Source organism: Myotis yumanensis, unplaced genomic scaffold (assembly GCF_028538775.1).
Source record: "Myotis yumanensis isolate MYYU_CA2020_CCGP unplaced genomic scaffold, mMyoYum1.0.hap1 SCAF_17, whole genome shotgun sequence".
NCBI classification, from domain to species: Eukaryota; Metazoa; Chordata; class Mammalia; order Chiroptera; family Vespertilionidae; genus Myotis; species Myotis yumanensis.
In genome coordinates, this window is record NW_027223768.1 from 38247809 (window position 1) to 38269507 (window position 21699).

The 21699-nt window shown below is 51.1% G+C and overlaps 1 protein-coding gene across 2 annotated transcripts; it reads left to right on the top strand.

Annotated features, from left to right (window-relative positions):
- Positions 1-92: 92 nt before the first annotated feature.
- On the top strand, positions 93-20086 carry ANKRD35 (ankyrin repeat domain 35). 2 transcript variants are annotated; one of them, XM_070395724.1, is made up of 14 exons: positions 93-207; positions 9103-9233; positions 10198-10286; positions 10634-10698; positions 11510-11567; positions 11747-11817; positions 12111-12217; positions 13211-13392; positions 13942-13979; positions 14112-16121; positions 18120-18209; positions 18448-18513; positions 19306-19406; positions 19883-20086. In XM_070395724.1, exons 1-14 carry the CDS (start codon positions 169-171, stop codon positions 19887-19889), a joined length of 3054 nt encoding a protein of 1017 aa, XP_070251825.1. In that variant the 5' UTR covers positions 93-168; the 3' UTR covers positions 19890-20086. The 2 variants fall into 2 exon arrangements, with proteins under 2 accessions (XP_070251825.1, XP_070251826.1); XM_070395725.1 differs by having other exon boundaries at positions 14112-16058.
- The last annotated feature ends 1613 nt before the right edge of the window (positions 20087-21699 follow it).

Consider the following 21699-nt stretch of genomic DNA (forward strand, 5'->3'; position numbering starts at 1 on the left):
CCCTCGGATCTGGTCTCTGATTGAGCGCGGCGGCCCTGGGGGCGGGACGGCTCTGCTTTTGACAGCTTGCCCCGGCACAGCCGCGACTGAGTTCGGTGGGTTCGGGATCCTGTGGCCCCTTTCTCCGCGCGTCCCCGTCCCCCCGTGGCCCTGGCCCTGGCCCCGGCCATGAAGCGCTTCTTCTCCTGCTCCAGCTCACAGGTGGCGGTAGGTGCCAAAATGTCTGGGAGTATGGGAACGGGTCTAGGGTCCGAGCCCTGTGGTGGCAGGAGTCCTGTGTCCCACCCCGGGGCACCATTTGCCCTTTCTCTTTATCAGTCTTTCCAGGTCTTTCTTCCTGCAATGCAGCCCGCCATTCCTGCCTCCCTCAAGACCCTGTCCCCCAGCCTCTGCTAACTTCTGACCTCCCCAGGTTCTTCCCCTTGGCCCTTGCTTGTCCTCCTGTCACCTACAATCCCAGCTTCTCGTATGCTTCCTGCAGCCCTTCACCCTTCCGAAGGCCTGTCCTCTACTTCGGCTCAGTCTCTCGGTTCTGAACCATCCTCAAGCTTCTGTCCTGTCCCCAGCCCCAGCTCAGCCCTAAGTTCCACTCCATCCCCCAAGTCCAGGCCTGTGCTGTCCTCACAACCCTCCCCTCCCCTATGGTCCTATTCTTGCTGCTTTCTCTCAGCCCAGCAAGTACTCCCAGCCTCATGCCTTCCCTAGCCCTTCCACCCGTGCCTCTTCCACGCCCATCCTCTCCCCATTACCGCAGGCTCTCAGATATCACTCCACGCCTCTTTCTAATGGGTGCTCCCACCAGCAGCCTTCTCCTGTTCTCCCCTTCAGCTTCTGCCCCTCTCTGCCCCATGGTTGTTGAACCCCACTGTTCCCCCTTTGCCTGACCCGCCTGCTCTCTGTGGGTTAATCTTACAGTCTGGCCAGCCTCGCCGGCTCTGCCAGAGAAGGCACGGTGCCCGGCTCCTCCACACAGATCCGGGGAAGTGGCCTGCAGAATTCACCCTGACCAGGTCACTGCAGTGTCTGGTCATCAGACTGGTTCTTGGGCCAGTCAGGGCCTTCCGCCTGCTTCTCCCCAGAATCTTCCTTCTCTCTACACCTTCACCCAGTTGGTTAGGGCTTGTCCTGCTTCCTTTGACTGAGTCGGGGGGAGGTGGCGGTGAAGAGAGTGGACTCACTCAGAGTTCCCAGCAGAAGTCACTCTACTCCCCATGCTCTCCCAGAACTAAACACAAGGAAGAAGATTACAGAAGGTGGTGGCTTAGGAAGACTATCCTTTCTTCTCTGAAGATCTCTTACCGAGAGACCCTCAACCTGGGCACCACATTTTCTGTGGAGATTGGAATTATGTATTGAGGATGCCAACTACCTGTGTGATACTGCTTGGCCCAGCCTGTCTTAGTGATGTCATTCGTGAGCAAACGTGAGAAATGTTGAGTGCGCCTGGCATGGGCAGGCCACAGAAGCCTGGAAGCGAGCTATGAGGCAACAGCAGGAACTCTGTTGAGGCCTGTCCTTGTCCCACTTATATTTGCTTCTCCACTTTGTTTCTGCACATTGATCAACCAATCAAAAGGCGTTCACTGAATGACTATTATGGGTACCGGAAACGGAGGCTACCCAGACTCTGTGCTAACTCATAATGGTTTTCCTATTCACATGGACTCTTCCCTGAAAGTCCTCCACGGTGCCCCTCCCTTTCGGGTCTGTGGAGTCTGCATGTGCCTAGGAACGGGGACACTATTTCATTCTACCTGATTTTCCAATCCCTGGTCAGTGCCTCCTTTCCAAGATGCTCGGTGAGCAACGGGCTGAACGTTGGAATTTGGAAGGATTCCTCGGTCCTTCATCCAGCTCTACAAAGTTTAGGCCAGGAAGGATTTCTGCCCATTCTAAACTCTCCTTAGCATAACAAGGTTATAGGAAGTAAGTTGGGTGGATTTAGAACTGTCTGGGAGAAAACTCTTTCCTCAGTCGGGATAGGATCGCTGAACGCTTGGTAATAGGCCAGTTTCAGTGGCAAATTGTTTCCTCATGAATTTCCTCATACCTCTTAAGAGAAATTCCTCCACTCCCCACGTCGCTAACCACTCTGGACCCGTTTGTCAGAGAAATAAAATAGTGTGACCACCTCCCTGGCCACTCCTAAAGCCTGGCTTCCCAGTCACACTGGATTGGCCCTGCCCATCCGCACCCCACCCCTGGGTCCAGGGCCAGAGCCCTTCACTCTCAAATGGAGATAAGGACTGAAAAGTCACTGATCATCATCTTTTTCTTTAAGATTTTTTATTGATTTTTTAAAAATATTTTTTTATTGATTTCAGAGAGGAAGGGAGAAGGGAGAGAGAAACATTAATGATGAGACAGAATCATTGATCGGCTGCCTCCTGCATGCTCCCTACTGGGGATTGAACCTGCAACCCACGCATGTGCCCTTGACTGGAATTGAACCTGGGACCCTTCAGTCCCCAGGCTGACACTCCATCCACTGAGCCAAAATGGCTAGGGCTTGATTTTTTTAAAGAGGGAAGGAGGGAGGGACAGGGAAAGAGAGAAACATCAATGTGAGAGCATCATCAGCTGCCTTCCTGCACACCCCCTACTGGGAATGGAGCCCCAAATGGGAATCCAACCCCCAGCGACCTCTGGGTGCATGGGATGACGCCCAAGCAAAGGTGGTGGCTTAGGAAGGGTATCCTTTCTTCTCTGAAGATCTCTTACCGAGAGACCCCCAACCCGGGGACCAACTGAGCCACACAGGCTGGGGCCTGATCATTTTAAAACTAATCTAAGTTATCCAGAATATAGGAAATTGAGCAAACAGACAAAAATCAGCTGTTATCATCTTATTTTAGTCAAGTAAAGGAAGCTTTTGAGGAGAGCGTCTTACATGTTAGCTTACTCTGCCTTTGCAGGAAGTAGGCCAGAAAATAGCTTTAAACAGTTGGGACTGAGTCAGTTTAGAGAAATGTCAGTTGCATTTTAAAAATTGAGAGTCAGCTCCTGGTTCCGGTGGCCACTCTTCCTCTGCTGTTGGTGTGCTGTGTCTTGGTGGGAAGCTTACGGGCGCACAGCCAGAGATAAGAAGTTGCAATTACTTTTACAAAGGCCCCCTAATCTTTTTTTTTTTTTTTTTTTTTTTTTTTTATTTATTTTTTTTTTTAAATTAAATCTTTATTGTTCAGATTATTACATTTGTTCCTCTTTTTTCCCCCCATAACTCCCCTCCTTCCAGCTCCCACCCCACCCTCCACCCTCACTCCCCACCCACTGTGTTCATCCATAGGTGCATGATTTTTGTCCAGTCACTTCCCGCATCTCCCACACCCCTTTTTCCCCCAAGAATAGTCAGTCTATTCCCTTTCTATGTCCCTGATTCTATTATAATCACCAGTTCATTCTGTACATCAGGTTATTTATTCACTTGATTCTTAGATTCATTTGTTGATAGATGCATGTTTGTTGTTCATAATTTGTATCTTTACCTTTTTCTTCTTCTTCCTCTTCTTAAAGGATACCTTTCAGCATTTCATATAATACTGGTTTGGCGGTGATGAACTCCTTTAGCTTTTCCTTATCTGTGAAGCTCTTTATCTGACCTTCAATTCTGAATGATAGCTTTGCTGGATAAAGTAATCTTGGTTGTAGGTTCTTGGTATTCAGCACTTTGAATATTTCTTGCCATTCCCTTCTGGCCTGCAAAGTTTCTGTTGAGAAATCAGCTGACAGTCGTATGGGTATTCCCTTGTAGGTAATTGAGCCTCTTTCTCTTGCTGCTTTTAAGATTTTCTCTTTGTCTTTTGCTCTTGGCATTTTAATGATGATGTGTCTTGGTGTGGTCCTCTTTGGATTCCTTTTGTTTGGGGTTCTCTGCGCTTCTTGGACCTGTAAGTCCATTTCTTTCACCAGGTGGGGGAAGTTTTCTGCCATTATTTCTTGAAATAGGTTTTCAATATCTTGCTGTCTCTCATCTTCTGGCACTCCAATGACTCTGATATTAGACCGCTTAAAGCTGTCCCAGAGGCTCCTTACCCTATCTTCACACTTTCGGATTCTTTTTTCATTTTGCTTTTCCAATTGGGTGTTTTTTGTCGAATCTTTGGTTTGATTATTGTACTCCTCTGGTCTGCTATTGGGTATAATATTCTTTATTTCAGTCCGTGTATGCTTACTTTCTAATTTCTTTATCGTAGCATCGAGGGTCTCATTAGTTTTCGTGAGGTTCTGCACAAATTTATGGCAAGCCCTCAAAATTGCGATTCTTAGCTCCATATCCTCCATTTCTGTCATGTTTTTTTGTCTCCGCATCTTTTATGCTTTCTTGGTGCACCCCCTTGTGGTCTCTGTGCGCAGTCTTGTTCTAGCCAAGCCTTAATTGTTGTAGTTAACACTAGAGGGATTTGACCCTCAGGCCAACTGGCTATAGGAATCAGCTGTGCGGAAAACGTCTGTCTTCTGGGGAGGCGCTAATCCAGCCTTTGCCTGAGGCGATCGGCAAATGGCTGTGCGCGGGCTTTGGGCGGGGCGGGATCAACAGGGCGGGCGGAGGGAGCAGTTATGGCCACGCTCAGTCCCGTTCCCAGAGGCTCTGCTTCTCAGAACCCCGGCAGCCGCTGCAAACCTCGGAGAGAAAGCTGCCCTCAGGTTCCAACTGATGCCGGGTAATCCCGCTTCTCCCGTTTGAGTCTGGGTCCCTAGAGACTCGTCCGGATCTGGAGCCCAGAGTCTGAGACTCACTCCCGACAGAAAACGACAACCGCGCCCTCAGCCACCAGCCCGCTTTCGCGCGCACCTCGGTACCTTTGTATTTTCCACACTGCGCCGCCTCTGAGCCTCGATTTGCTGTTCTCTTTCCTTCTAGTTGTAGAGTCTCTCTTCAGCCAGCCTTCCTGTGGTTCTGGGTGATGTCCGTTCAGTCTTTTAGTTGTATTTTTGAAATGGTTGTTTGCGGCAGCGGTCTCCGGTGTTTACCTACGCCGCCATCTTGGTCGACTCATCGGCCCCCTAATCTTAACTACAGAAATACAACGCTTATTCTTGTATTTGAATCTGCTGATTAATTTGGTAATTGCTCCCTTGAGGCTGTGATGGTAATCCAGGACCTCTTTCCCAAGGTGCTGGGTGAGCAATGGACTAGACCTTGGAATTTAGAAGCATATCTCTGCCTTTCTCCACCCTGCTCCGCAGAGGTTTGGTCATGGAGAATTTCCACCTATTCTAAATTCTTCTTCAAATAACAAGATTGTAGGAAGTAAATCCAGTGGGTTTAGAACTGTCTAGCTGGAAAGAAAAGTGTCTACTTTGCTAGGAAACACTGTTACCATCTAGACAGCCTAGCTGTTAAGCATTGGCTGATATGAGCAAGATCTCTTCCCTCCACTCCCCTGTACGGAGAATTCTGAGCCCAGGAACTTCCAAAATTTGCCCCGTTAACGTAAAAAAAAAAAACCATTGAAACCTGTAAAAAAAATTTGTGAGTTTATTTGAGCCAAACTGTCAACATATGCCCGGAAGCAGAACCTCAATGAATTGAGAGAATGTTCCGGAGAATGGCTGGTTACATCTGTATTTATACATTGCAATAAAAGGAAAGGGACGTAGGTGGGTTACATGAAATCCATTGGTGATAGACTAGAGAGGCAGGAGAAAGCAAAGCAGGGAAACCCTTGGGATTTGGATAAAAAGTAAAATGATAGACACATACTTAGGTGGGTGCAGGAACAATTAACACAACAATGAAGGAATTTGTGGTGTCTGTCCTGGGGCCCAAGCACATTAATTAGGTTGTGCCCCAAGGGGTCCAGTAAAAGGGAAAACTACAAGTTACCCAGACACGTCAGGGATATGTTATTATAGATGCAAAAAGACAGATTGGCTCAGTTAAGGTAAAGGTTGACCTTGTCAGTGAAGATAGGTAGTCAGTGGGTAACTACGATGTAATTACCCACTATAACTGCTTTTAGTTAAATTTCAGACCGTCCTTTGTGGTTACTTTAGGTCTCTGAGTTTGCAAGACCGCCATGCAGGCCTTCCCTGAGCTTGTGAGGTTAGCCTGTGGCCCCTTTCGTCCATAGCCCCAAAAGGCTAGAAAGAATGGGGCTTCAACTAACATTTATTGTGCGCCTACTATGTGCCAGTCAGTGCTAGGTGCTTTATGTCATTTAGAAACTGATGTTCAGAGAAGTTTTCACATGCCTAAATTCACAAGGATAGGAAGTGTTAGAATCAGGATTTTAAATGGAGGACTTCACACTGAGGTCAGCTGACCACAGTGGCTGTGCTGGAGACGTAGTGCCAGCTCTCTGTTTGTTCTGAGGGTGACCCAGCACCCAAAGACCTTGAATAAGGTGTTCTTACACCTCAGTCTGTTGGTATGTGGAGCAATCGTTTTGCTTATTTTGTCCTTTGAGAATGAACCTGCTTGGAGACTCTTTGTGCAGAAAGGTAGCGTCTGAGAGTGGGCGGCTCTGCCCTGGAGGCAAGTCTTAGGCTGCTTATTTGGAAATAAGTAAAATGCCTCCCATCACTGGGTAGGAGTGTGGTCTGGTGGTGAGAACTGGCACTGGGCAGCAGGGGGCCTCGGTTCTAATCTCAACGTTCCTGCCCTGTTGTGGTGTCTCTGCACAGTTATTGGACCTCAGTGGGCTTTGGTTACATCTTCTGTCACACAGATAAAATAATATCAGCCCTAACCACTTTCCAGGGAGGCTGAGCGGCTGGTTGAAGTAGTATCAAGTGAAATAGCACAAAGGCCTCTGAGGATTTACAAGTGTGTCCTGGCGTCTTACCCCTAAAGCCGTCTCCCCTGGGCCATTTTATGGTTGGGACATTTAAAATCTTTCCTGTTTTTGATGGATAATTTGCCCTAGCTCTGTAAACAGTATTAAAAAAAAAAAAAAGATATATTTTATTAATTTTTTACAGAGAGGAAGGGAGAGGGATAGAGAGTTAGAAATATCGATGAGAGAGAAACATCGATCAGCTGCCTCCTGCACACCCCCTACTGGGGATGTGCTTGCAACCAAGGTACATGCCCTTGACCGGAATCGAACCTGGGACCCTTCAGTCCGCAGGCCGACGCTCTATCCACTGAGTCACACCAGTTAGGGCTGTAAACAGTATTTGAAAATGAGTTATTTGGCTTCCATTGGCACTATACTTTTCCACCTCCTCCCATAGCCTCTTCCTTGTTGAGATTATACCTCATAAAATGCAATGTGCCACCACCAAAGCCCGGCACTTCCTGTTTTGTTATAAGGATGCCATGCGCTTGTGTAGGTCTTCAGTTTACAAAAGAGATTTTATACACATTAGTTCATTTACTACTCACAACACGATGACGCAGTCTTTCTTTTCCACACGTGACAGTGGAGGAGACAGGTGAGAGGTGTGAAAAGGCTTACTCCAGGTCAGGTCACACAGCTGAGAAAGTAGCTGAACCAGACCCCAAACTCGGGCCTGCTGACAAAGCTCCCGGTGGCCCTTTTCACCGACCACAGATCTTTGCATCCCCTCTTCCTTTCCTTCCCAGACTCTGGGTCAAACCAGGCTTTTCTGTGCCTTTAGCCCTGGATGGTTTTACCCAGCTCTCTCTCTCTCTCTCACACCCTGTGATACTTCAATTATTGTAATTACCCCGTCACCTGGAGAAAGTCACGCTGGAATAATGGAACAATGCATGCCCAGGTGTGGCCTTATCTGGGACAGCTGCTCCCTGGCAGAAACAGGGGAAGGTGGGGAGGGAGGGGTAGGCGAGAGGCCTCCGCTGCCTCCTCAAACCTAGGAGAGACCTGTATTTGCCTTTTGGCAGTTGTTGCCCTGAAAGGGAAGAGCAACTAGGTAATGGGCAGAGATATGAGATGGGAAAACCGAAACTCTGTGCTTCTCCTCCCAGTTTGGGGCCCAAAGCCGATGGGTAGATAGTTGGACTCAGGGCTGTGACCTGACATTAGGTGCCTTGATTCCCCAAATATCTGAAGACAAAAAGCAGAGCAGCATGGGAAGCTGAGAGGCAATGTGAGCCCAATCAGGAGTGGTCAGTTGGTTCTCTTTGCTCCAGCAAAACCCCGAGAGCAAAAGGGAAGGGAGTCTGAGGCTGTGCACCCACAATGATAATCATAATGATGGTTAAAAAGGCATTTGAAATGCTCTGCATCCAGAACTCAAAACGATTTTTTAAAATATATTTTATTGATTTTTTTACAGAGAGGAAGGGAGAGAGAGAATTAGAAACATCGACCAGCTGCCTCCTGCACACCCCCTACTGGGGATGTGCCGGCAACCAAGGTACATGCCCTTGACCGGAATCGAACCTGGAACCCTTCAGTCCCCAGGCCAACGCTCTATCCACCGAGCCAAACCAGCTAGGGCTCAAAACGATTTTTTAAAAAAAATATATATATTTTATTGATTTTTTACAGAGAGGAAGGGAGAGAGATAGAGAGTTAGAAACATCGATCAGCTGCCTCCTGCACATCTCCTACTGGGGATGTGCCCGCAACCAAGGTACATGCCCTTGACCGGAATCGAACCTGGGATCTTTCAGTCCGAAGGCCGACGCTCTATCCCCCGAGCCAAACCGGTTTGGCTCAAAACGATTTTTAATTCAGTAGTCCAAGCACCTTCTGATCCAGGGCTGGCAATAACCAGAAGAGGTGCTTGGTGGATATGAACTGGTGAGATGCAACTGCTCACCTAACGAGGACCATGTGATCTAGACTGATTGGGACACTGAAAGGCCCTCAGGGATGTTCCTTTCCCCTGGCTTGGCATCTTCCTAACCGTCTCCTTCCTTTCTGTTCATCCTCACCCGAGGATATTTTCCCATTGACTTTTAGGGAGATTGGAAGAGAGAGGGAAAGACAGAGAGAAACATCAATGTGAGAGAAACACATGGATTGGTTGCCTCCTTCATGAGCCCCGACCAGGGCCCGGTTGGGGGAGGAGCCTGCAACCAAGATATGTGCCCTTGATCGGAATCTGAACCCAGGACCCTTTGGTCAACAGGCCGATGCTCTAACTACTTAGCAAACTGGCCAGGGCAGTCTCCTTCCTTTCTCCACTCCACCCTCACCCTAACCACAATCTGTGGCTCTGCACCAGGTGGAGAGGTGGAACCGCCGTGATCAGAAGCTGCTGGAGGCCGTGCAGCGGGGGGACGTGGGGCGCGTGGCCGCCCTGGCCTCCAGGAAGTCTTCCCGACCCACCAAGCTCGACGCCAACGGCCAGTCCCCGTAAGTCAGTCCCGGGACCCACCTTTGGCATGTGATTCCCTTTGAAAACTCCAACCCCAATATGTCACAGGACAGGGAACGCCTACAACTTCAGGGCCCTTTTTATCCTAATAAGTCTTTGCTACCTATCAAGTGCGGCACCAAGTGAGGGAAGAAGATATTGTCTATGAGCTCCATCCACCTCACAACCCAGCTTACAAAACTGACCAAAGAGGACATAAAGCCCACGAAACAAACAGGAAATGGACCCATACAGTAAATAGAGTATTTCTGCATTGCACAGAGAGGAGGGGAGCGTGCTTGGAAAGTTCAGAATGAAGTGGTAGCTAGGAGAGTCACACGGCTAAGAGGAGTGAGTAGGACAAGAGGGATATTGCTTCTTGTCTCTGCCCAAGTCGGCTTCCCCTGTCCAGCCCTCTGCTCTGGTCTGGCTGACTCTTCCTGTGACACGGCCAGTCTGGGAAGGGGCCTGGACGCCCCTGCCATAGTCTGACATTGCTTGGGACCCGTAGCTCTTATTTCTATATCTGCTTCCAGTGTCCTCTCACTCATGACAGTAGGCCATAGAGCAGTGATGGCGAACCTATGACATGCGTGTCAGAGGTGACACGCGAACTCATTTTTTTTTGGTTGATTTCTCTTTGTTAAGTGGCATTTAAATATATAAAATAAATATCAAAAATATAAATCTTTGTTTTACTATGGTTGCAAATATAAAAAAATTTCTATATGTGACACGGCACCAGAGTTAAGTTAGGGTTTTTCAAAATGCTGACACGCCGAGCTCAAAAGGTTCGCCATCACTGCCTTAGAGCCTTCTCTGAGTAAGTCGGGCCAGGGGAGTTTCCCTCTCTGTTCTTGGGATTGGCCTTGGGGTTAGAGAGTACAGGTGTAGCAGGCAGTGATTATTAAGAGTACGAAGATTCTCCCATTCCTCAGCCCTGGTCCCTTCATCCTTCTGCAGCTTTCATCTGGCAGCCTCCAAGGGTCTGACTGAATGTCTGAGTATCCTGCTCGCAAATGGGGCCGACATCAACAGCAAGAACGAGGACGGTGAGTCAGACTGGGCCATGCTGCTTGCTTTTCCCTCTACTGCAGCCGTGGGGGCCCGTGCGGGGCCCTGCTGGAGGTTCCCAACCAGCCCCTGCTTCTTTCCTCAGAAAGCCTGGCCAGCACCCTCCAGAGGTTCCCCTCCCTGCCAGCTGGGTACACCTTACCCCCCTCCACCTCCACCGCGTGTACCGGGCACCTGGGGAACAGGAATTTCTGGCCCCATGTGGCTGAGAGCTTCTCTCTCTAATCTCCCTTTGATTATCTGTGCGTCTCTTGCCTTCCCTCCCTGTGAGTCACTGGCCTGCATAGGGCCATCCACCTGCCTCTTTTCCTCCTCCTCTTTCCAGGAAGCACCGCCCTGCACTTGGCCACCATCTCCTGCCAGCCACAGTGTGTCAAGGTCCTGCTGCAGGTAGAGCAACCCCTCGATACTCCTCCTGTGAAGGGCAGAAGCGGACCCCAAGTTTCTGAACTTTGTCTTGAAGCCACAAGCAATATTGAATCAGATATACCCCTCTCCTCCCCACTGAGAGAGCTGGGGATCATTGATTCTTTAATTCACAAACATTTATTTAACACCTACTATGTGCAGGCCCTGCACTTAATGCTGCCCTTGAGGGCAGGTCATAAAGTAGAGTTGGCAGGGACTGACGGCCCCGCAGCCAATATGCATGCTCTGAGCCCTGCCATTGGTGAGCCACTTCAGAGACTGGCTGCTGTGATGATGATGGGCAGGCAGAAGGAGGGCAGAGAGTTCCAAATTAAACCAAAATCCTACTGTCTGTCTTTGAGGCGTTCGTAGCCTAGAGCACAAAGGAAAATATACATGTGAAATGACATGCGGACAATTAATAAGTTTCCAAAAGTACGAAGGCCAACAGGTTGTTGGGCCCACGGCCGTTCCGCTTTTGTTCTTCCCAGCCCTTTGCAAGATTCCCAATTATGATCCTAAAGTACCGGCCACGACCCGGGCGTTACTGTCCTAGCATGCTTATTTGTCCGCAACCGGATGTTCCTCAGGCCCTAGGCTTCAGAACCAGGGCTGAAATTCAAGGCTGCCTGTCACCTGTAAGAAATGGATTGGGCCTGCCGAGCAGTTGGACAAAGCTATGATCCTCCCACCCCTCCCCATCGTAATTAGGAAGCTGGGGACCCCACAGTGGGTATGGGATGAGAACGTTAACACTCTGTTCCATGCGGCTTCCCTTTGTGGCTTTTCCCAGCATGGTGCCAATGAAGATGCTGTGGATGCAGAAAATCGCAGTCCGCTGCACTGGGCAGGTGTGTGCCAGGAGCCTGTGGGCGCAGGCCTGCGGGGAAGAGACCGGAGGGAGGGCGGGGAGGGTAACGTTTGGTGGAGAGGGCAGGGCTGATACTAAGTTGGAGGGGATGTCGGGTCACGATCTGACCAGGTGCACTTCCTGCTCCCCTTTGCCCAACCATCCCTCAACCCTTCCCAGCTTCCTCTGGCTGTGCCTCGAGTGTGCTCCTGCTGTGTGACCACGAGGCCTTCCTGGATGTCCTGGATAATGTGAGTGTCAGCGGGACCCTGGCCAGTGCCCTGCACCGGCAGGCTGCTGCTCTCCCTGAGCTTGATTGGCTAACTTCTGTGAGCAGGGGTTGGACAGCACCACCTTTCCTCCCTCCCCCTCCTCTTCCTCACAGAGAGGTTCAGCCTTATCTTCTGGAGAGCTTTCAACCCTTCGAAAGGGGTATTTAGCCCCTAGGCTGGGCTTTTCTCCTGGAGAGGTGTGGGGAGAGGGAGCTGGTAGGATTGTGCAAACCTCTGGCTTCTCATGCGCTCTCTTTCCACAATCCGTGCAGGATGGACGCACACCCCTGATGATCGCCTCGCTGGGCGGTCACGCAGCTATCTGCTCACAGTTACTGCAGAGAGGCGCCCGAGTCAATGTCACAGACAAGGATGACAAGTGAGCCCTCCCCGTCTTCCCACCCCCAATCCAGGCCCTGGCCCATCTAGGAAGGAGCCACTGGGCAAAGCGATTGTGTGTGTGTGTGTGTGTGTGTGTGTGTGTGCAGGTTGGTCTCTGTGTTCTTGGTCTCTTTCCTTCTGAGTGGTGGCTTAGAAGAGATCTCCTCTGTTTCACTATTTTCCTCTTAAGACGGGAAGAAAGTCTTCCTTATACTCTTTTATTCAGCTGCTGTCACCACCAGCTTCCTAATGTAGGTAACTTGGGAAGCAGAATCAATACCTCTGGACTCATTAGTTTTATTTACTGGTTTTCAAACTATCTTCCAAGCAATGGAACCCTTCTCTCCAATAAAGAATTTTTAAAAAAATATATTTTATTGATTTTTTACAGAGAGGAGGGGAGAGAGATAGAGAGCTAGAAACATCGATGAGAGAGAAACATTGATCAGCTGCCTCCTGCACATCTCCCACTGGGGATGTGTCCGCAACCCAGGTACATGCCCTTGACTGGAATCGAATCTGGGACCCCTCAGTCCATAGGCCAACGGTCTATCCACTGAGCCAAACTGGTTTTGGCTTCAATAAAGAATGTATGCAGAATCTTAATATGTAGAGCAGAGAAAAATGAAGCCCTTGCCATCGTCCCTGCTTTCTGATGCTGCAGCTCCAGGAATGGCATTTGAAAAGTTCTGGTCTCGTCCGGCCAGCATAGCTCAGTGGTTGAGTATTGACCTATGAACCAGAAGGTTGTGGGCTCAATCCCCAGTGTGGGGTGTGCAGGAAACAGCCAATCAATGACTCTATCTCATCATTGATGTTTCTATCTCTCTCTCCCTCTCCCTTCCTCTCTGAATGAATATATATATATATATATATATATAATGAATATATATATATATATATAATGAATATATATAATGAATATATATAATGAATATATATATATGTGTGTGTATGTGTATATATATATATAATTTGTCCTAACGCACAGGTCAGCTCTGATCCTGGCCTGTGAGAAAGGCAGCGCCGAAGTGGCTGAGCTGCTCCTGAGCCATGGAGCGGACGCAGGGGCGGTGGACAGCGCGGGCCATGATGCTCTGTATTACAGCCTGCGCACACAGGACAAGGCACTGTGGAAGCTGCTGCAGCAGGCCCTGAGCTGGCGGCGGGGGGGTAAGCCAGTTCCCTTTTGTATCTTCAAGATCCTCCCCAATGGCTCAGAGAAGCTTCTTAGAATCCCATTTGTCCTCATGGAAACAGTCCACCTGACAAATAATTGCCACTGTGGTCCAGAGTTTGCTTATTTATTGCTGCTGCTATGAGATGACCCCACGTTCCCAAAAGCAGGGCCACCAAGTTCCTTAATGAAGCCCTGTCTTACTCAAGGCAGCTCTGGCTGGCGCTATCGCTAGGACTCCTGAGCTGTGATTGAACATCTCTGTGAGGTTTCCCAGTCAATCTCTCCCCCCGCTGGACTGTAAACGCCCCAGATGAGAGGCCATGTCTGTTTTGTTCACTGTCGATGTCCTGGTGCCTATAACAGCGCCTGGTATAGTGTCCAATAAAGTGAGTGAACAAAATGAGTGAGCTGGGGTAGGAACCAAGGCTGCTGGGTTGAAGCGGAGTAGCTCCCGGCTCCAGGAAGGCTGTGTGGTGAGGGTTATGACACTGCGGCCACTCCTCTCAGTGAGAATCACATTGTTCTCATGTCTTTTCATACAGGTCAGGGGCTAGTTCAACACCCAGATGCTGCATCTAAGGTAAGACCCTAAGTGCCTCCCTTCCGACCCACCCAGGCCATCCCACCGGGATGCCTCCCAGGCGGGGAGGCCCTCCTGGGGCTGGGACAGCTGCCCTGGCTCCCGTCAGTCACTCTTCTGTTTCCTACACAGGCCTCTCCATCTGAACCTCCGGTGGGTTCTCAGCCCAAGAGCCCTCGGGGAGCAGAGCCCGGGGTGGAGCAGGAAAAGGAGCGAGAGGATGTGTGCTCAGAGGAATGGAGGTGGAAGTACGAAGAGGAGAAGAAGAAAGTTTCTCAGTTGGAGCAGGAGCTGGTGGGAAAGACAGAAGAGAGCAAGGCTCAGGCTGCAGCCTACCTGGGCCTGGCCAACCAGATCCGCGAGCAGGTGCAGGAGCTGGGGCGGCTGCTCTTCCGGGAGCCCAGAGCTCCAGGCGGGCAGAGTCCTGGTATCCGCCCTGGAGGGGATGGCATGGAGCAGGGCTGCCCCCTGGACCTGCTGGCTGAGGGCATACGGGAGCTAAAGAAGCAGCAGCAGGCAGTAGCCGCGGCCGCAGCCAACCCAGTGTTAGCTTCCAAGAAGACCGAAGACTCGTCCCCCCGGGAGGTGTGTTATGAAGCCCATGGAAGGTCCCAACCAGAACAGGGGCCACCCGAGGGCCCGGTGTCTGAGATCCCGGGGGAAGCCGCAGGACAGCAGCAGACGATGGTCGGTGGGCAGGCCCTTGGCCCTGAGCGTGCAGACCAGCCGCCTGCTGGCCGGAAGGAGAGGCCGAAGGCCCCAGGGGCGGAGAGAGCAGGCACAGCGGCTGGAGCAGCGGGCACGGCAGCCATGAACCAGCTACTGCTACAGCTGAGGGAGGAGCTGGCTGCCGTGTGGCGAGAAAAGGATGCTGCCCTGGGGGCTTTGTCGAGACCTGTCCTGGAGGGAGTTCTGGGCAAGTCCCGGGCGGAGGCCACGGCGGCCGCCTGGGAGAAGATGGAGGCCAGGCTGGAGCAGGTGCTGCTGAAGCTGGATCGGGCCAAGGCGGGGCTGCGAGCGACGCCTGCGTCCCCTGCCCAGGAGTCCAGAGGAGGAGCCCCAAAGGCAGGCTCAGAAACCATCCCCGAAGAGGATGGGGAGAAGGAGACGGGGGCTCCCGGGACCCAGCGGGAGTCTCCAGGGGCCCCGGGCAGGCCGCAGACGCCGGGAGGAGGGCTGGCCAAGGGAATGCTGGAGAAGGAGGTGTCGGCCCTGAGACTGAGCAACAGCAACTTGCTGGAGGAGTTGGGGGAGCTGGGCCGGGAGCGGCAGCGGCTGCAAGGGGAGCTGCAGTCCCTGAGCCAGCGGCTGCAGCGGGAGTTTGTGCCCCGGCCCGTGGCGCAGGTCCAGCTCCAGCAGCTGCGGCGGAGCGTGGGGCTGCTGACCGACGAGCTGGCCGTGGAGAAGGAGGCCACCGAGAAGTTGCGGAGGCACCTGGCGTCCCAGAGCAGCGGCCTCCGAGGGCTGTGGGACTGCCTGCCTCCAGACCTGGTGGGCAAGGCCGGCGCCCGGGGCCCCGGCCCCGAGCCCCTGCAGGAGCTGCAGGCCTGCATCAGCGCCCTGGTCGCCAGGCACCGCGAGGCGCAGCAGATGCTGGCGAGGCTGGAGGAGGAAAACCAGCGGCTGCGGGGAGCCCCCGCCCCGCACCCGGAGCCGGGCCCCTCCTCCCAGGCGACAGCACCCCCGGACGTGGCCGCTTTGGAGCAGGACCTGGGGCAGCTGGAGGAGGAGCTGCGCGCGGTGCAGGCCTCGATGCGCGGGAAGAGCCAGGAGATCGGGAAGCTGAAGCAGCTGCTGTACCAGGCCACGGAGGAGGTGGCCGAGCTGCGCGCGCGGGAGGCGGCCAGCCTGCGGCAGCACGAGCGGGCGCGCAGCTCGCTGGCGGCCCAGGCCCAGGCGTGGAGCCAGGAGCTGAAGGCCCTGCTGGAGAAGTACAACTCGGCCTGCTGCGAGGTGGGCCGCCTGCAGGAGGCCGTGGCCGACGAGCGCTGCCGCAGCGGGGACCTGGCGGCCCGGGCCACGGAGCAGGAGCGCCAGGCCAGCGAGATGCGCGGGCGCTCGGAGCAGTTTGAGAAAACGGTGGGGCTGCTGAGAGAGAAGATGGAGCATCTTCTGGGGGCTTGCCAGGACAAGGAGGCCAAGGTGATGAGATCAGGCGGCGGGGGGAGGTTTGCTAACTGCACCTACCTAGGTTAGTCAGGTGAATCCCTCCCAAAGAGAACGCCAGCCATTTGCAAGGATCGCGCTATGTTCTCTGGGTCTAAGGTGGTTTGGGGTTAAGATTGGAAGTGAGGGCTGGCAATGTGACTCAGTGGTTGAGCACCGACCTATGGACCAGGAGGTCAGGTTCCATTCCCAGTCAGGCCATATGCCCGGGTTGCAGCTGGATCCCCAGTGGGACGCCAGGGCCTGTGGGAGGCAGCAGATCAGTGATTCTCATCATTAATGTTTCTCTCTCTCTCCCTTCCTCTCTGAAATCAATATATATATGTATAAATAGAAGAGAGAAAGGGGCTTAGGTGTTAAAATCTGGACTCTGGTTTTAGAAGCCATGTGGGGGGGCTACCACCTGTGGAGTACTGTGGTTTATTAGCATTTTGACTTAAATCATGTTTTAGCCTAAGAGCAGGTCTGATGATACGGTGGGTTGCTGTGGTTTTGCTAAGGTTCTGAGAAGGTGATTCAAGGCTGATTAAGAAAAGTAGACCAGGCTACAGGCCCACTTCATCCCTTCCATTCCACCCGAGTAGGTTCTGCAAAAGATTCCCATTGGCAGAGAGCGCACCAATGCAAAGTAACAAGTTTGAAAACCGCTGTGTTCAATACCTGAGTTTCCTAATGCTTGCTCCAAAAGTCACCAATCTGCATGTGTCTAGGGCAGCCGTGGGCAAACTACGGCCCGCGGGCCGGATCCGGCCCGTTTGAAATGAATAAAACTAAAAAAAAAAAAAAAAAAAAAAGACCGTACCCTTTTATGTAATGATGTTTACTTTGAATTTATATTAGTTCACACAAACACTCCATCCATGCTTTTGTTCCGGCCCTCCGGTCCAGTTTAAGAACCCATTGTGGCCCTTGAGTCAAAAAGTTTTCCCACCCCTGGTCTAGGGGCATGCTTTATGAATTCTTAAAAAAAAAAAAATCAATTTATAAATGAATTTGGTAATTCTAGAACTTTACCTGTGAAATGAATTCAGACTTCTTATTCAAATTTGTGTACATGATCAAATTTATAATGATTCAAAAATATAGGGAGCACATGTTTTACATAACACACAGTGCATACAAATAGAAGAAAAGTTGTACAGAATAGGAATCAGTGTGGGGTGGGGCCAATTAAAGAAAGGACGGGTTTCTGTTGGTGTGGAAGGAGAAGACGAAAGGGAGCAGATGGGAAAAAGAGAATAGTGTAGTGGATGTTGGACTGATATCGTCTGGATTTCTATTTCAGTTTCAAAACGTACTGATTGAACGAGTGAGTTATCTCACCTCCAATCTTAACCCCCAAACCACCTTAGACCCAGAGAACATAGCGCGATCCTTGCAAAATCGAGTGAGTCTTGGAGTCTCCAAGTCTCTTTTTTTCATCTCTAAGATGAGGCTACTATTAGGGTTGCTGTGAGGATTACATTAAATAAGATATTGTATTTAAAATCCTCGGAATGATTTTTTGGAAGTGGTAAGTGCTCAGTCAGATATTTTTGTTATTCTCACTCCCACCACTCCTCCTCCTGCTGGTTATCCTTAACCACATCTGTGCCGGAGCCTCACAACCACAAACACTCATCTCCATTTCGCTCAGTGGTCAGCAGCCAGAAGTGGTTCAGGACCCAGTGCAGTCTTAAGAGCATGGGCCATTAATTCAAAAAGATCTTGGTTCAAGTCCTATGTCATCACTTATTAGGTGTGTGATTTTGACAAATTATTTAACAATGTGAGTAATAATACTTCCTTCAGAGAAGTGTTGTTCCTCCCAGAACAGAAGTAGAGCTGTTTTGAGTATGACATGTGACAAGGCGTGTAAAAGCATCTGGTACATAGTACATACTCAGCAAAGGGAAGCTGGCCTTGACCCTGGGTGGTGGTGGGGGGTGGGGGGGTGGGCATGACTTGGGCCTCACTGGTTCCCTTTGGCCTCAGATCAAGGAGTTGTTGAAGAAGGTGGAGCAGCTTTCAGAGGAAGTCCTAGCAGTTCGGGGAGAAAATGCTCGCCTTGCCTCGCAGCTGCGGGTATGTTTTGTCCCTTAGGGAAATGGTCACGGCTAGAGAAGAGGGTGGACAGGGGAAGTGATGTGGGAGAATTCTGGGAATTGCAGAGAATTCAGGCAGTGGTCCAGGCTGGGCTAGTGAGGGGTCGAGGGAGACCATCTGGCCCAGCTGACCACTTAATTTTATTGTTCCTCATGCTTGGGGGTCAGGGTGAGTATGGGAGGGTAGGCACATAACCCCCATTGATGCTTACCCCCAGGATTCTCAGAAGAACCATGAAGAGATCATCTCTACCTATAGAAACCATCTACTGAGTGCTGCTCAGGTGAGCAAGAGGGAGGGAGGCACAGAGAGTTGGGGAGGGAGTACTGCATTTGGGGTCCCTTTTCTTACCCACACATATTTGTCATTTCCCGGAAAGCCAGCCTTTAGATGTTCTAGTGCCGGGTCTCTGGCTCTCCTGAGATATGGGAATGTGAGGGGGAGAGGTGTTTGTCCCCCCTTTTCTTTTTTTTTAAAATATATTTTATTGATTTTTTTACAGAGAGGAAGGGAGAGGGATAGAGAGTTAGAAATATCGATGAGAGAGAAACATCAATCAGCTGCCTCTTGCACACCCCCTACTTGAGGATGTGCCCATAACCAAGGTACATGCCCTTGACCGGAATCAAACCTGGGACCCTTCAGTCTGCAGGCTGACGCTCTATTCATTGAGCCAAACCAGTTAGAGCTGTCCCCCCTTTTCAATTCCTGACCCATGGTAAAGCCTTTTCCTGTCCCTTATGCCCTTTCTCAATTCCCTCCTTGGCCTGTGTATCCCTCACCAAGGAAGGGGGGGGGGGGGGGGCTCGCTCCTCTATTAGGACTAATAACTACAAAGGATCTAACACTTCCTGTGCACCTGAAGCTTTGCCTCAGATTCAGGGTTGTAACCCTCACAGCAGGCCTGAGAAGTAAACATCATTGCTTTCCTTGAAAAGATTAGGAAACATCCTTGAAGTTAAGTGAGGGCTCATCGTTAGCAAACAGCATTCCACCATACCTCAGGGCCTCTCCCTCACCTGTCTCCCCATTTTCTGTTCTTCTCCTCCCTTTCTTTCTTTCCTGCCACCCCCAGGGCTACATGGAAAAAGATGTATACAACATCCTGCTGCGAATCCTCAGCAGGCAGGAGAAGAGGGGCAGCGCGGGCCCTGCGGGGTCCGGGATCCCTCTCCTGTGAGTTGTGGGTGAGGCCGATGAGGGCAGGAGCTTGGAGAAAGGACCGGGGAAAGGAGGCGAGTCCTGTGCCACTGAGCATCTGAAGTGAGGTTCACTGAGAAGTCACAATAATGGGCATCACTGGGTGGAGTCAGGAATCCGGGTGTGAAGGGGCTGACCTGGGATGGGGACTGAGAAGGGGAGTTGCCTCTTCTACGGTCTGGGATAGAGATACCAGTAAACGATGAGTGATGGTGGGAGAGTGATACACAGTTGTTTCCTAGGGGAGGACTGTACAAACGGCAGATTCTCTCCTTCATCCCCACACCATGCATTCAAAGAATGGTCTTCTCTCATACTGCTCCCCACCCTATGCCGACAGCCATCTTCCCCAGCCCAGAGCGAGGAAGATCCCCTTAGCATCTTGGCATTGGGCGGGAGGAGACCGAGGATATGGAAGTGTGTGCATTTCATCCTTGACTTTCTTCTTGCAGGGAATAAGAGCCCCCCTGGTTGCCAGAGGCTCCATCAGGCTGTAGTGGGTGGGAGGTTGGCCATTAGGGATAGTGTGGGTGAGCTTTGCCTGACATGAGGGAGCCCAGACCTGAGAATCGGAGCCCTGGAATCAGCATGGATGAAACCAGAGGAGGTGCGGATCGAAGCCAGCTCTGTAACAAATAAAGCAGGGGGCAATACGATAGTGGCTGTCATTGTTTTTCTGTTTAAGGTGGGGGCAGGAATCTTTTTCATCATAAATGGCTCCATGAGCCAGCAGCGTTTAAACTTTATGGTCCACAGTTAGAAATACATTTTACATCCCGTGTGGACATACCGGAAATAGTATGTCTCCTTACTATTTCTGTTCTAGCCTATTCTCTGCTATTATTCTCCACTGAAAAAATACTGGTCAAAATACATCCACGAGTGGGTCAAGACTCAGTGTGAAAAGCAGCCCTCTGTGGAAATGGGGATGGACACCCTTCCTTTGTCTTCCACAAATCCGTCTCGGACTGACCAACAGCTCTAATCGCGTTCTGCCTCGGGACTCCCGAGTCCACTGTTTGAGGAGGAGCCTTTGGGAGGCGTGGATTTTCTGAGATGTGTAATCTAAAATATTCTATCATGTGCTAAGCCATGGGTTTAGGTTGGAAGCACATGGTCTCATGTGGTCAGTGTTCTCTGCCCCGCGAGCAAAGAGGGATGAAAAGTCTGATTCCAGGGAGAGGGATGAAGGGACACTCAGAGTTGGCTTCTTCCCTGAGGTTCTGTTCTCTGAAAAAAATGCCTCTCTCTTGGCCACTTCCCATGGTCTCTTCTCCTTCCTGTTTGTCCAGTAGCCAAATTGCTAGGTGAGAATGAGGCAGCGAAGCCCTCCAAAATCTGGAATTTTGGCTTGGTGCCCCCCCACAAGGATCCCTCTCCATTCCTTTCCTCAGCCTGCCCCTGCTGGAGTATGTGGGGGTGGGGGTGGGGTGTCAGCCTACAGTGGTTTGGCAGTAAGGAGACTGCCTGGGTTGAGAGAAGAGTGGGGAGGGGCTGCCATGGAAGACGGGGCCCACACAGGGCTGCACTGTCTGGCTGCAGGTTTGGCCAGGAAAAGCAGTGTAGGTCAGGCCCTAGAGAAGGTGAGGGTCAGCTGTGGGGTTCGTGTGGCTGGGCTCAGGACTGCTTTAAGGCTGGGAGAATGGAGACAAGAAGGACTGATGTAGAAAGGGAAAAGGAGGTGCAGCTGCCAAGAGGAAGAGCATGAAAAAGGTCCAGATCATTTCTATGAAGGGGAACCTCCTTCCTGCTCTCAGAGAACAGAAAAGAACTGTTACGTATCTTATGTCATAGGGGTGTGGGTGGGAAAAATGAAACTGCAGAGAGAAGGGTCCAGAGAGGGGGAAATCATTTGACTGCGTTCAAGGATGAGTCAGGAAACGGCTTTGGTAATGGCAGCCAGACCTTCGGCTCCCTCTGGGGCTCCTAGAAGCTTATCCCAGGATGGCTGAGTTATAGGAATGGTCATAATGTGTGTGTGTGTGTTTAAATATATTTTATTGATTTTTTACAGAGAGGAAGGGAGAGGGATAGAGAGTTAGAAACATCAATGAGAAACATCAATCAGCTGCCTCCTGCACACTCCCTACTCCACAACCAAGGTACATGCCCTTGACCAGAATCGAACCCTGGCACCCTTCAGTCCGCAGGCCAACGTTCTATCCACTGAACCAAACCGGTTAGGGCCATAATGTTAAGGTTAACACAAAAGTGGAACTTTCCCCAGTCTCTGGTCTTCCCAATAACCCTACCTCCCCATGAACTGCTA

Coding starts and splice junctions, on each gene's coding strand:
- ANKRD35 (XM_070395724.1), top strand. CDS start 169: ATGAAGCGCTTCTTCTCCTGCTCCAGCTCACAGGTGGCG. Junction 10,699..11,509: donor GTGTCAAGGTCCTGCTGCAG/GTAGAGCAACCC, acceptor GGCTTTTCCCAG/CATGGTGCCAATGAAGATGC. Junction 11,568..11,746: donor CAGTCCGCTGCACTGGGCAG/GTGTGTGCCAGG, acceptor AACCCTTCCCAG/CTTCCTCTGGCTGTGCCTCG.